The 15,440-nt window shown below is 42.9% G+C and overlaps 1 protein-coding gene across 4 annotated transcripts in view; it reads left to right on the plus strand.

Annotated features, from left to right (window-relative positions):
- Window positions 1-11,715, plus strand: part of LOC106598452 (cAMP-specific 3',5'-cyclic phosphodiesterase 4B) — a 95,631-nt gene extending 83,916 nt beyond the window's left edge. For all 4 annotated transcript variants that reach the window (XM_014189494.2, XM_014189500.2, XM_045714497.1 and 1 more), the window contains 9 exons: window positions 1,747-1,840; window positions 4,203-4,408; window positions 4,708-4,806; window positions 5,206-5,370; window positions 6,301-6,400; window positions 8,414-8,568; window positions 8,794-8,916; window positions 9,023-9,205; window positions 9,453-11,715. In XM_014189494.2, the coding sequence (XP_014044969.1) occupies window positions 1,747-1,840; window positions 4,203-4,408; window positions 4,708-4,806; window positions 5,206-5,370; window positions 6,301-6,400; window positions 8,414-8,568; window positions 8,794-8,916; window positions 9,023-9,205; window positions 9,453-9,752 (1,425 nt within the window). In that variant the 3' untranslated portion in view covers window positions 9,753-11,715. The remainder of the gene's footprint in view (window positions 1-1,746; window positions 1,841-4,202; window positions 4,409-4,707; window positions 4,807-5,205; window positions 5,371-6,300; window positions 6,401-8,413; window positions 8,569-8,793; window positions 8,917-9,022; window positions 9,206-9,452) is intronic.
- The last annotated feature ends 3,725 nt before the right edge of the window (window positions 11,716-15,440 follow it).

The following is a 15,440-nucleotide window of genomic DNA, read 5'->3' on the forward strand; positions in this document are numbered from 1 at the left end:
TAGACTGGGGTACATCAAGGTGTGTTGGGGACTGGGGTACATCAAGGTGTGTTGGGGACTGGGATACATCAAGGTGTGTTGGGGACTGGGTAATAAGGTGTGTTGTAGACTGGGGTACATCAAGGTGTGTTGGGGACTGGGGTACATCAAGGTGTGTTGGGGACTGGGGTACATCAAGGTGTGTTGTAGACTGGGGTACATCAAGGTGTGTTGTAGACTGGGATACATCAAGGTGTGTTGGGGACTGGGATACATCAAGGTGTGTTGGGGACTGGGATTCATCAAGGTGTGTTGGGGACTGGGGTACATCAAGGTGTGTTGTAGACTGGGGTACATCAAGGTGTGTTGGGGACTGGGGTACATCAAGGTGTGTTGGGGACTGGGGTACATCAAGGTGTGTTGGGGACTGGGGTACATCAAGGTGTGTTGGGGACTGGGGTACATCAAGGTGTGTTGGGGACTGGGGTACATCAAGGTGTGTTGGGGACTGGGATACATCATGGTGTGTTGTAGACTGGGGTACATCAAGGTGTGTTGGGGACTGGGGTACATCAAGGTGTGTTGGGGACTGGGGTACATCAAGGTGTGTTGGGGACTGGGGTACATCAAGGTGTGTTGGGGACTGGGGTACTTTTCAATTTGGTTGAAAAGCTACTCCAGTAGTTTGGTTGAATAGCTACTGCAGTAATTTGGTTGAATAGCTACTGCAATACTTTGGTTGAAAAGCTACTGCAGTAATTTGGTTGAAAAGCTACTGCAGTATTTTGGTTGAATAGCTACTGCAGTAATTTGGTTGAAAAGCTACTGCAGTAATTTGGTTGAAAAGCTACTGCAGTATTTTGGTTGAAAAGCTACTGCAGTATTTTGGTTGAAAAGCTACTGCAGTAATTTGGTTGAAAAGCTACTGCAGTAATTTGGTTGAATCTGACCCTATGCTGTACATATTTATCTAGAAATGGTTGATTTGTTTACCAAATATCTCAAAACAGGTCTGTCATAAAGCCTATACCCTACATCAAATCCTTATATGGTATCACACAAACAAGCCTATTCCCTTGGGGTCCAATACTCCCATGTCAACGGAAAGTTCCAGGAAACTATTTATGCTACCCCCTGGACAGCCATTTCCTGTAGGTCTCCAGGAATACGGTGTTGTGTCATTTTCTGTCTCCCCTGTTAGATATCTTGTTGGTCTATATACATTATATCTACAGTTAAATGGGGTCTTGTCATGTTACTCACTTCATTGTCTTGTTGGTCTACACCAGCGTTTCCCAACCTTGGTCCTGGGGACCCAGAGGGGTGCCCGTTTTGGATTTTGCCCCTAACACAGCAATTATCAAAGCTTGATGATTAGTTCATGATTTAAATCAGCTGTGCACCCCTTGGGATCCTGAGGACTGAGTTTGGGAAACGCTGGTGTACGTGTCGTGTATCTAACCTAGTGTTGTCCTCCTTTTCTGTTACTCCAATTCAAGAGGACACAGTTGATGCCATTACCCGGGGCAGCCATTTCCTATTGCTTTTCATACAGCCTATATAATAATATAACAACAATATATGCCATTTAAGCAAACGCTTTTATCCAAAGTGACTTAGTCATGCATGCATTCATTTTATATACAAGTAGGCCCGGGAATCAAACCCACTATCCTGGAATTGCAAGCTCCATGCTCTACCAACTGAGATACAGAGTCTATCTAATGGCTATCTAACATGGTGTTGTGTCATTTTGTGTCTCCCCAGTTCAAGAGGATGTTGAACCGGGAGTTGACGCACCTGTCAGAGATGAGTCGCTCTGGCAACCAGGTGTCAGAGTTCATCTCCAACACCTTCCTTGGTAAGACAACACACACACACACACTATTACATACAGTACAAGTACACTTGAAACTAAATAACCCATGTTATGTATTCCACTGCTGTGCTGATGGACACTACATGTTCCTCCTCGGTCTGAATGGGGATGTTTTGGCTATTATTGGCTTTTACACTGAGAGAATGAGAAAGAAGGAATACCTGATTAAGCAGCAGGAGGAAAAAGGCTGGAGGGACAGAGAGAGAGAAAGAGATGTTGTGGAGTGGGGTACCGGTGTGGAGTTGCTCTGCACTAGTTTCAAACCAGTCTGATCTGGTCTGCTGGAGTGTTCCCGCACTCACTACAGAGATAGAGAGAGCGAGACCTTCTACCCTTCCCAGGGACTCTGGAGTGTTCCCTCTCTCACTGCAGAGATAGAGAGGGAGATCTTCTACCCTTCCCAGGGACTCTGGAGTGTTCCCTCTCTCACTGCAGAGAGAGAGAGAGGGAGATCTTCTACCCTTCCCAGGGACTCTGGAGTGTTCCCTCTCTCACTGCAGAGAAGAGAGGGAGACCTTCTACCCTTCCCAGGGACTCTGTCGTTCTATAGAGAGAACGCGAAAGAGAACGAGAGAGAACGTGTGTTTGTTCTGCGTCTGGTGTTGCCTCATCTCTAAAAACCCAGTGACACATTCCAGAACTCCCAGCCGATAAGCAAGCGTTAGCTGACACCACCACTTCTCCACAGCACAGAGAAAACTGCACAGTGCTCCCACTTGTAAACAAGCCTCCATCTTTCTGGCAGATGGAGAGAAAGAGGGAGATGGTAGAAGGGTGGAAAGGAGGAAGAGAAGGAAAGACATTGATAAGATATGAAGAGACATTAACAATAGATAGAATATTTGTATTTTATTTAACTAGGCAAGACATTTAAGAACAAATTCTTATTTAGAGTGATGGCCTACCAAAAGACAAAAGGCCTCCTGCCGGAAGGGCGTCTGGGTTTAAAAATTAAAAATAAAATAAAAACATAGGACAAAACACACATCACATCTGTATCTATGTAATGTTGTTGCACTTTAGGGACCACAATGGAAATAAGTCACTGACTATCCCTGTCACCTTTTTAAAACGTATGTACTGTGTGTGTATGGATTTTTTAAACTGGCAAATATAATCAATCAAATGAGGGAGAACCTGAGAGAGAAAATAATGTATAGTGATTTGAGGCAAAATTGTTTTGTGTTCTGCATTGCTGCTTGCACCTGTCAGGTTGAGGCAAACCATCTCTACGCCTCATAGAGAATAGAGTAATGTGTGAAACAACACACACACACCACGTGTTACTCACATGTAGTGCCTCGAGAGAGGTCACTTCACCACCACCACAACAAGCCACCCGCATATAGCCCAGCCCCTCCTCCAAACTATTCTGCTTAATATGACACATTTCTACGGATTGTTATGGTTTGGAAAAAAAGGCTTTTATTTATCCACAACAGTATTCAATCACTTTTCTTGTATTTATCCATAACAGTATTCATTCACTTTTATTTATCCACAAGCAGTATTCATTCACTACTCTACTTGGAATTGATGCCTCATTAAATATTATGGGAAGTTCCAGGAATTTCTCAATAGCGGATTTGCAACAGGTTATTTCTTCGTCATAAGTCATTAATAAAGTATTTGCTACTTGTTGGCTATTTGCTTCTGGATGTTTCCTGGAGAAGAACAGATAAGAGAAAAGGAGAGTGACAGAGATGCGTGAGAGCTAGAAAAAGGGATGATTGTAACTGAATTATTACCATGCTAACTGAATGACTATCAGTAGATGGGAAGGAAGGTCTGGTCAGGGGTGTGACAAATGAAATGCCTCTCTGCAAGGACACTAATACACACTACTTATACATAGTCATATACAGATGTTGGGTCTTAATTTGATCATCCTGCTGTTGAAGGACATTTCCTACACAGCAGAAAATGCAAACTTGTAGTGTATTCAAGTTTTAAAAGGCTTCTAAAGTCTATAATATCCACTTAAAAATGTATCAGCCCATACAAAAATGTAAATTAATTATAATCCACACAATAATTCGTAATGTCCTGTTGTTGAAGGATTATTTTCCTGCTGTGAGAAACCAGTCTAATTAAGATCCTACATCTGAAGCATCCCTCTCACGTCTGTTGTTGGTATTTAAATAATAAATGAATGTGCCATATCGAGGTAGATGTCCATACGCACATACATTGTGCTTTATAAATGTACATATCAATATAAATGTTATGCTTTGCGATCATGACTTCACCATTGTCACACCATTGTTGTTTGCAAGTCTGTATTTTCATTTTACGGTGCAGTAGTTTAACCTTCCTTCCTCCCTCCATCCCTCCCTCCCTGCAGACAAGCAGAATGAGTTGGAGTTACCGTGCCCCATGGCCAAGACCAGAGAGCGGAAAAAGAGACCCCACCACCAGACCCAGATAGAGGGTCAGGGGACCTTGACCCAGATCAGCGGGGTCCGGAAGTTCAGCCATTCCGCTGGGCTCCAAGGCAGCAGCATCAGCCGCTTTGGGGTCAAGACAGATCAGGAGGACCTGCTGTCTAAGGTACTGGGGAAGTCTGTATTAACAAACATATGGGCCTGTACAGGAGGGTACACTGTTACACAATACATAGAAATGTATTGTCTAGCACTGGTATGACTGTCTTTCATATAGAATAGGGAATCATGTCATCTCTTTTCATTCCATTTCTTTCTGCAGCATTCAGAATGTTTCACCTCATTTAATACACCCCAGAGGAGGTTTATTCTATTTAAATTCAATTTAGGAAATTAAGGGAACTTTAGTCAAGACTCATTCAAAATGAATAGTGAATTGAAAATGTTAATCTCTCTCTCTCTCAGGACCTTGAGAACATCAACAAGTGGGGTTTGAACATCTTCAGGGTGGCTGAGCACTCCCACAACCGCCCGCTGACTTGCACCATGTACACCATCTTCCAGGTCAGTCTTCTTCCTCCTCTTCCGTTACTGTCGGAATGCAGTGTTTCCCCTGCAGGCGCGCACACACACACACACAAACACACACACCAGGGGTGGTTCGCCAGCACACAGTCTACAGTAGTGTATATCAGCTGTCTGTGTTTACTTAATGTGTCCTCATCTTCTGGGTGAGTAGCTGAATGATCACTACTGTAGTATGAACATCTAGTCATGAGGATGAATGGACCGTCACAATCAATTGCTCAGCCAGCCAAGTCAAGCAATTCATACTCCTTTACAGTCTTGGCATTGACAATGTAATTGCTTTTTTATTATTTTGCCTACATCTTGCTATAACGATGCCATTGCAATTTAAACAGACAGGTTGTGGGTTACATGTCACATGTGTGTCCCGTGCAGGAGCGAGACCTGATGAATACGTTTAAAATCCCTACGGACACCTTCGTGACCTTCATGATGACCCTGGAGGCCCACTACCACTCAGACGTAGAATACCACAACAGCCTCCACGCTGCAGACGTGGCCCAGTCCACACACATCCTGCTCTCTACACCCGCTCTGGATGTAAGTCACCTGACCTAGCTCTACTTACTATACTGCTGTTTTCTCTTCTCCCTCCTCTCCCTCTCTTCTCCCTCTTCTCCCTCCTCTCCCTCTCCCTCTCTTCTCCCTCCTCTCCCTCTCTTCTCCCTCCTCTCCCTCTCTTCTCCCTCCTCTCCCTCTCTTCTCCCTCCTCTCCCTCTCTTCTCCCTCCTCTCCCTCTCTTCTCCCTCTTCTCCTTCTCCCTCTCTTCTCCCTCCTCTCCCTCTCTTCTCCCTCCTCTCCCTCTCTTCTCCCTCCTCTCCCTCTCTTCTCCCTCCTCTCCCTCTCTTCTCCCTCCTCTCCCTCTCTTCTCCCTCCTCTCCCTCTCCCTCTCTTCTCCCTCCTCTCCCTCTCTTCTCCCTCTTCTCCCTCCTCTCCCTCTCTTCTCCCTCCTCTCCCTCTCTTCTCCCTCCTCTCCCTCTCTTCCTCCACTTATTGTCAGAGACCTAGCTCACATCAGCCCAATGATAAAGCCCACAGCCACAGCTTGACTGCATGTTTGCCTTTTAGACCTCTGTAGCTGAAATGCTCAGTGTTGTTGCTTTTTTCATCTGTTGTTTATCCAGTCAGATCTTGAATTACGATTCTGTTATCTAGCAACCTGTCTTCTTGATTTGTTTTGTATCTGCCGACTAAAGGGAGTGACTAACACCATCTCACATAACAGACCTTAAAGTCATAGTAAATCATGTATACGAGTAACACCACTCAACCGAAATATGTCATCGCTGCTCAACCTACATAGGTCACACAATAATGACTTACTACCAGATGAATGTGTTACTCTATCTTGCCAAGCTGATTTTTTACTGCAATGTGAAGCCTTTTACTATCAATGTGGAAAACTCATCAAGTCTCTCCGGTTTCCTTTCCTTTTGCTCTGCCCCCGTCTCTCGTCCTGTCCAATCATAGGCTGTCTTCACGGATCTGGAGATCTTGGCGGCCATCTTTGCGGCAGCCATCCATGACGTGGACCACCCTGGGGTCTCCAACCAGTTCCTCATCAACACCAGTGAGTACTTTCTTCTTCAAAAGCTAGCAACAGTGAGTACTTTATCCCTCAAAAGCTAACAACAGTGAGTACTTTATCCCTCAAAAGCTACCAACAGTGAGTACAGTCGTGGCCAAAGGTTTTGAGAATGACACAAATATTAATTTTCACCAAGTCTGCTGCCTCAGTTTGTATGATGGCAATTTGCAAATACTCTAGAATGTTATGAAGAGTGATCAGATGAATTGCAATTAATTGCAAAGTCCCTCTTTGCCATGCAAATGAACTGAATCCCCCCCCAAAAAAACATTTCCACTGCATTTCGTCAGAAGACTTCAGGGCGCCCAAGAAAGTCCAGCAAGCGCCAGGACCGTCTCCTAAAGTTGATTCAGCTGCGGGATCGGGGCACCACAAGTACAGAGCTTGCTCAGGAATGGCAGCAGGCAGGTGTGAGTGCATCTGCTTGCACAGTGAGGCGAAGACTTTTGGAGGATGGCCTGGTGTCAAGAAGGGCAGCAAAGAAGCCACTTCTCTCCAGGAATAACATCAGGGACAGACTGATATTCTGCAAAAGGTACAGGGATTGGACTGCTGAGGACTGGGGTAAAGTCATTTTCTCGGATGAATCTCCTTTCCGATTGTTTGGGGCATCCGGAAAAAAGGTGAGCGCTACCATCGGTCCTGTGTCATGCCAACAGTAAAGCATCCTGAGACCATTCATGTGTGGGGTTGCTTCTCAGCCAAGGGAGTGGGCTCACTCACAATTTTGCCTAAGAACACAGCCATGAATAAAGAATGGTACCAACACATCCTCCGAGAGCAACTTCTCCCAACCATCCAGGAACAGTTTGATGACGAACAATGCCTTTTCCAGCATGATGGAGCACCTTGCCATAAGGCAAAAGTGATAACTAAGTGGCTCGGGGAACAAAACATCGATATTTTGGGTCCATGGCCAGGAAACTCCCCAGACCTTAATCCCATTGAGAACTTGTGGTCAATCCTCAAGAGGCGGGTAGACAAACAAAAACCCACAAATTCTGACAAACTCCAAGCATTGATTATGCAAGAATGGGCTGCCATCAGTCAGGATGTGGCCCAGAAGTTAATTGACAGTATGCCAGGGTGGATTGCAGAGGTCTTGAAAAAGAAGGGTCAACACTGCAAATATTGACTCTTTGCATCAACTTCATGTAATTGTCAATAGAAGCCTTTGACACTTATGAAATGCTTGTAATTATACTTCAGTATTCCATAGTAACATCTGACAAAAATATCTAAAGACACTAAAGCAGCAAACTTTGTGTCATTCTCAAAACTTTTGGCCATGACTGTACTTTATCCCTCAAAAGCTAACAACATTGAGTACTTTATCCCTCAAAAGCTAACAACAGTGAGTACTTTATCCCTCAAAAGCTAACAACAGTGAGTACTTTATACCTCAAAAGCTAACAACAGTGAGTACTTTATCCCTCAAAAGCTAACAACAGTGAGTACTTTATCCCTCAAAAGCTAACAACAGTGAGTACTTTATACCTCAAAAGCTAACAACATTGAGTACTTTATCCCTCAAAAGCTAACAACAGTGAGTACTTTATCCCTCAAAAGCTAACAACAGTGAGTACTTTATCCCTCAAAAGCTAACAACAGTGAGTACTTTATACCTCAAAAGCTAACAACATTGAGTACTTTATCCCTCAAAAGCTAACAACAGTGAGTACTTTATACCTCAAAAGCTAACAACAGTGAGTACTTTATACCTCAAAAGCTAACAACAGTGAGTACTTTATACCTCAAAAGCTAACAACAGTGAGTACTTTATACCTCAAAAGCTAACAACAGTGAGTACTTTATCCCTCAAAAGCTAACAACAGTGAGTACTTTATCCCTCAAAAGCTAACAACAGTGCTGAATGAATAAGTTCTGCTACTTTAGTACTACTTTATGTTATCCTTTACTATATCATTGACTATATTTTATCCCCTCAATTCTTCCCTATTGCTTCTAATAGTCCATCTCTCTCTCTGTGTCCAGACTCAGAGCTGGCCCTGATGTACAACGACGAGTCTGTCCTGGAAAACCACCACCTGGCTGTGGGCTTCAAGCTGCTGCAGGAAGACAACTGTGACATCTTCCAGAACCTGACCAAGAAAGAACGCCAATCCCTCCGCAGGATGGTCATAGACATGGTGAGAGAACGTCCAAGTTCTGACCAAACATACTTCATTCTGATGTCCCATTCATATGGGTCTTCGACTGTGAGTCGGTCATTCCGTTGGTCAGTCCAGTTTTCTATCCCTGTCTCAATTAAATTAGATAAATTAGGTTTCTTGGCATCAAAGATCACAAATCATATATTACTGTAGCATAAACATGTATAAATCACTAACAACAATCTCTCTCTCTCTCTCCAGGTACTGGCCACAGACATGTCTAAACACATGAGCTTACTGGCTGACCTGAAGACCATGGTGGAGACCAAGAAGGTGACCAGCTCTGGAGTGCTGCTGCTGGACAACTACACAGACAAAATACAGGTAGGAGATCACACTCCTGCATAGGAACGCGTGTGTGCCACACACACACACACACACACACACACACCCAAACTCACACAATCCTCCCTCCTCCCCTCTCTTGCAGGTGATGCGTAACATGGTTCATTGTGCTGACCTCAGTAACCCCACTAAGTCTCTGGACCTGTACCGTCAGTGGACCGACCGCATCATGAACGAGTTCTCCCACCAGGGAGACCGCGAGAGGGAGAAAGGCATGGAGATCAGCCCCATGTGTGACAAGCATACGGCTTCAGTGGAGAAAAGCCAGGTAGGTTACTAATACATACTGTATAGAGGTAACACACACACACACACTCATACGTACAGTACTCACACTGCTCACATATACACATCCTACACAAACATACATACTGCTTGCATACACACACACACACACACACACACACACACACACACACACACACACACACACACACACAACCCCCTCTAGTGTGGTTATACAGTATGTACACTATTGTATGTTTAAATCTCCTCTCTCTTCTCCCTCTCTGCAGGTGGGTTTCATAGACTACATCGTCCACCCGCTGTGGGAGACATGGGCCGACCTGGTGCACCCGGACGCCCAGGACATCCTGGACACCCTGGAGGACAACAGGAACTGGTACCAGAGCATGATCCCTCAGAGGCCCTCTCCCCCCTTCTGCACCGGTGACGGAGAGGGGGACGGAGAGGGAGGACACAGGTTCCAGTTTGAGCTGACGCTAGATGACGAACAGGATGGAGAGATGGGAGTGGAGGAGTGCGAGAGAGGGACGGAAGAGGGGTGGTCGCCAGTTGACCAGGGCGGAGTGTAGATGAACACACGTGGGGCTTCCCCCACATAATGAGCCGTGACCTGTTCTCTTCATAAATGGAAGCACCAGTTTTAGGTTGTGTTTCACGTCTTGTTTTACTACAGTGGAGGAATCCTGCAATCTGGCTCTTTGGCGTTGCTCTCCTTATGCACTAGGGCCTGACTGGCTTTGGGCCCATGCAGAAGAGGGTGGGGAACCATAACACGTGACTTGGGAGCCCTCAGGAAGAAGAGTATGAAGAGTTGAGGAGTGATGCCTTGAAGGAGTCCTGTTGAAAATGCTAGTGTGTGACAGAAGTACCGTATCTTGGTTTTTGGTAACCAGATAATACAATCTTTGTTCTGACAAATACTGACGATGAAACTAAGCTAGGCGAAGAGACTGTTGCGTTCAATTGGGACAAGATGAAACACTTGCACTTCAGAGCGATCTTTGTTCTTCGTGACTATTTTCGAGTAAATGTTTTGTTTTGTAGAGATGGGATGTTGCCGGGTTGCATCCAATGTTCAAACTAGTGATCCACAGGTGTTTATAACAAAGAACATCTACCCTTTTTGTGACAAGTGTTTTAAAGACTTTTGTGTGCCTTTTTTTTTACGCCACAGTATTTTGGACGTGATTTTATAATTTATTGAACAGGTTTGAACATGCAGTCTTCCTGATGTCTTTTCGGCAATAGTCGCACAAGTTTCACTTTTTCTAAGGGTAGGTAGGGAGGTAGGAAAGAGTTTTAACTAAAGGGTCAATACATCTACTAATGACAGGTTCTTCGTTAACACCCAATTCATGACTCTGTACATGTATATGGTACCTCACACATTTCAAATCAATATCAACAAATGCCACAACCTACAAGTTCCTTATTCACAGCAAAAGCAGTTTGCAAACCTGTTACTTTTGATGTTACATATTTGCTTAAATGTAAAGCAATGATCTCGATCTTTTCCCATGTAATCTGTGAAAACCAATACTCTCCAAAGATGTCCTGATTAATGCACATTAACAGCAGAATGGAACTCTGCCTTAAGAGAGGTGTATTGCCAAACCTGATTAAAACTTCATTCAAATTTTTTCATATATATATTTTTTGGAAAATATTTGTAATTTTCCATATCACCCTTCCAAGAATGGAAGAGGTGTAAATTTGATATCTTAATATAATGAATGCATATAATTAAATAATTGAGGCCAATCAAAGTAATCCTTTGAATGGTTTCTTTCCAGACAGAGAGAGAGAGACATCCCATGACATGTGATATTTTGAAGCCCCAGACCAAAGTCAAAAAACAAACCTCCATTCAACAATGTCTGATGTCAGCTGATGTTATTATTTTGGTTGCCAGATCCTCCTTGAGCTGACACCTCACAAGTTTAGGCAGAAACGGCAGAACAAAAAACTAAACCAAAAACAAATGGCATCTTTTTAAATGTCGATTCAATGATAATTTAATGTAATGTAAAATGTCCCCTTTGACCAGTAGGATAGCTCAGCGCCTAGTTGCTAGTCTGTCAACAATACATCTAAATGGTACTGCGATGTAAACTGCAGCTCTCAGCTGTGGGGAGATCCGCAGAACATCACTATGTGACAACATTTCCCACATTGACTCTGCGCGTTTGTGTACTGTGTGTGTGTGTGTGTGTGTGTGTGTGTGTGTGTGTGTGTGTGTGTGTGTGTGTGTGTGTGTGTGTGTGTGTGTGTGTGTGTGTGTGTGTGAATGAGGAAAACTTAGCCACTCAATCTCCTCTTCTTTGCACCTAGTCCTGTGTCAAACCTTGAACTGTCTGAAACAGTTTATTTATGATCTTTCATCTGTAAATACAATCATATTTATAAAATGTACACTTGGTATAATTTATATGCACTACCATTACCTGTCAAAATATGTCAAACATTTGTTCAACTGTATAATCCTCAAGATTTCCACTGAACATTCTTAAACAGCCTTTCAGATTCACAATTCACAATGCTGACATTGTGAATTGTTAAACTGATTGCCAAGAAATGTCAATTGCCAACTTGAATTTCTCAATAAATTGTTTTTGGGAAATACTCTCAAACTAAACAATTCCAGGATTTGAAATTCAAATGGTTGGTTAGGATCTGGAAATCCCCAAATCTACAGTAGTCTACAGTAGTCTACAGTAGTGTGCAGTAGTGCTAGCAGTAGTCTGCAGTAGTCTGCAGTAGTCTACAGTAGTCTACAGTAGTCTACAGTAGTGTACAGTAGTGTACAGTAGTCTGCAGTAGTGTGCAGTAGTGTACAGTAGTCTGCAGTAGTCTGCAGTAGTGTGCAGTAGTCTACAGTAGTCTACAGTAGAGTACAGTAGTCTACAGTAGTCTACAGTAGTCTACAGTAGTGTACAGTAGTGTACAGTAGTGTACAGTAGTCTACAGTAGTGTACAGTAGTCTACAGTAGTGTACAGTAGTCTACAGTAGTCTACAGTAGTGTACAGTAGTCTACAGTAGTCTACAGTAGTCTACAGTAGTGTACAGTAGTCTACAGTAGTCTACAGTAGTGTGCAGTAGTCTACAGTAGTGTACAGTAGTGTACAGTAGTCTACAGTAGTCTACAGTAGTGTGCAGTAGTCTACAGTAGTGTACAGTAGTCTACAGTAGTGTACAGTAGTGTACAGTAGTCTACAGTAGTCTACAGTAGTGTGCAGTAGTCTACAGTAGTCTACAGTAGTCTACAGTAGTGTACAGTAGTGTACAGTAGTCTACAGTAGTGTACAGTAGTCTACAGTAGTGTACAGTAGTCTACAGTAGTCTACAGTAGTCTACAGTAGTGTACAGTAGTCTACAGTAGTGTACAGTAGTCTACAGTAGTGTACAGTAGTGTACAGTAGTGTACAGTAGTGTACAGTAGTTAAACACACACCATCTCTTGGGAGCTGCTTGGCAGAAATGGAATTCCTTGGTTTCTATTGTTTTCCGTTTGTTATCTGGAGACATATGAAGGCTGCATTGTTCCTATATTATGTACGGTGACGGGTCATTGTACTGCTTTATGTTTATTGAAATATTACATTGTTTAAGATGTACTTATATTTCCCATGTATTTCTCAAAAGTCTCACACAATGTATGGTAAGGTATTGTATTTTGTGATCAACAAATATTTTGTATGAAATTATTAAAATGAGCATGAATTTGTCTTGTTTTGTGTCTTACTTTTCTGTAATTGTAGTGTCGTATAGGATGTCAGTCAACTTTCGTTTTGAAGGAACAACATACAGTACATTTAAATGAAGTAGACTGTGGTAATAGCATCTAGTCCAGCCTTTTTCAAACCTCTCCTCATCAACTAATCTCCCAGACGTTTCAGCATGTTGTGGTTCTGAACTAGCACGCCTGATTCACCTATTCAAGGGCTTGATGATTACGTGACGAGCTGAATCTGGTGTGCTAGGCGATAAATACATAGAACGTCTGGGGGTTCCCAAGGAGAGCTTTGAAAAAGGCTGCATTACTCTACTCAAAAGCCACTGGCTGCCCTCCAATACCGTCATAATGTATCCTACCACCCATCTGACATGACTTGATGGGTAAAAACAACATAGACCAAAAGAAACCTTCCTTTCACCTACTATGTGATCATTTGGTGGCAGAGGTGGGGTGTCCCCTGTCCTGCAGGGGACACCAAGGCTCATCCTGTTTCGACCGGAAGTGACGAGTGCATCACAATGGCTGCAGGAGGGCATGGACGAGCTCCACCAGTTGTTGCATGACCTTGGGCAGTATCTGAAATGACAAAGGTAGGAGCAGAGTATTAGTGGTTGCATTACACCTCGCCAGTAGCATGATTACCTCAAGGAAGCTAGCAAGAAGGGAGGATTTATTTGAAAAGTGTTGGGACAAGGCTCCTCTCCACTGGGATGTTGTTGACTTTGCTGTAACAGACTGCTGCTGGATGCAGGAAAGAATGTAAACAGGAACAGCGATGCTATGGGTTAGGCCCTGTGGGCGCTAACCTCTCACATTGCCACCAGACACAGTATCACAGCCCAGTGAGGTATAGATGGGATCAGGTATACATGGTTGTTAATGTAAGGGCTGAGTTGTTCCCTACAGGGTAGGGTGTCTTTCCAGAGAAACCATCATTATTCATTGTCATGTTGATGCTGTCACTATGATAGATACTGTAGTAGGACAACTTCCTCTACTGTTCCTGTAACTTTATTGCCTTTTTATTTATTTATCCAGGGAAGTCACATTAAGATTTATTTCTCTTTTTATGGTGAGTCTCTTCTGCTTTTTCTTCTACTTTCATAATAATACTAAGAAATAGTTATTCAGTCATCATTTGATTTGATTAATTTGATGCCTGTCACTCTCTCTTCTACAATAGCTATTCCTATGTACTGTAGTCATGGTACCAACTCATCTATTCATATGTACTGTAGTCATGATACCAACTCATCTATTCATATGTACTGTAGTCATGATACCAACTCATCTATTCATATGTACTGTAGTCATGGTACCAACTCATCTATTCATATGTACTGTAGTCATGATACCAGCTCATCTATTCATATGTACTGTAGTCATGATACCAACTCATCTATTCCTATGTACTGTAGTCATGGTACCAACTCATCTATTCATATGTACTGTAGTCATGGTACCAGCTCATCTATTCATATGTACTGTAGTCATGATGTCACGTCCTGACCAGTAAAGGGGTTATTTGTTATTATAGTTTGGTCAGGACGTGGCAGGGGGTGTTTGTTTCATGTGGTTTGGGCTATGTTTTAGGTAGAGGGGTATTTGTTTTATATGGTTCGGGGTGTGTGTGTATGTAGAGGGGTGTTGGATTTATGTGTTCCGGGGTTTTTGGTTTATGTTCTTGTTTTGTTTTCTAGGGTTTCTATGTTGTGTATTATTTGTTGGCCTGGTGTGGCTCTCAATCAGGAAGAGCTGTACATCGTTGTTTCTGATTGAGAGTCATACTTAGGGAGCCTGTTTACCACCTGTCCCTTTGTGGGAGATTGTTTTTGCACTGCTGTGTGTAGCCTGCGAAACTGTCATTCTTTGTTTATTGTTTTTCGTGTTCACCTATAAATAAAATAATGATGAGCATGCAACCCGCTGCGCCTTGGTCTTTACCCTACGACACCCGTGACACATGATACCAACTCATCTTTTCATATGTACTGTAGTCATGATACCAACTCATCTATTCATATGTACTGTAGTCATGATACCAACTCATCTATTCATATGTACTGTAGTCATGATACCAACTCATCTATTCATATGTACTGTAGTCATGATAACAACTCATCTATTCATATGTACTGTAGTCATGATACCAGCTCATCTATTCATATGTACTGTAGTCATGGTACCAACTCATCTATTCATATGTACTGTAGTCATGATACCAACTCATCTATTCATATGTACTGTAGTCATGGTACCAACTCATCTATTCATATGTACTGTAGTCATGATACCAGCTCATCTATTCATATGTACTGTAGTCATGATACCAACTCATCTATTCATATGTACTGTAGTCATGATACCAACTCATCTATTCATATGTGCTGTAGTCATGATACCAGCTCATCTATTCCTATGTACTGTAGTCATGGTACCAACTCATCTATTCATATGTGCTGTAGTCATGGTACCAGCTCATCTATTCATATGTACTGTAGTCATGGTACCAACTCATCT

The sequence above is a fragment of the Salmo salar genome, chromosome ssa03 (genome assembly GCF_905237065.1).
Source record: "Salmo salar chromosome ssa03, Ssal_v3.1, whole genome shotgun sequence".
Taxonomy (NCBI): Eukaryota; Metazoa; Chordata; class Actinopteri; order Salmoniformes; family Salmonidae; genus Salmo; species Salmo salar.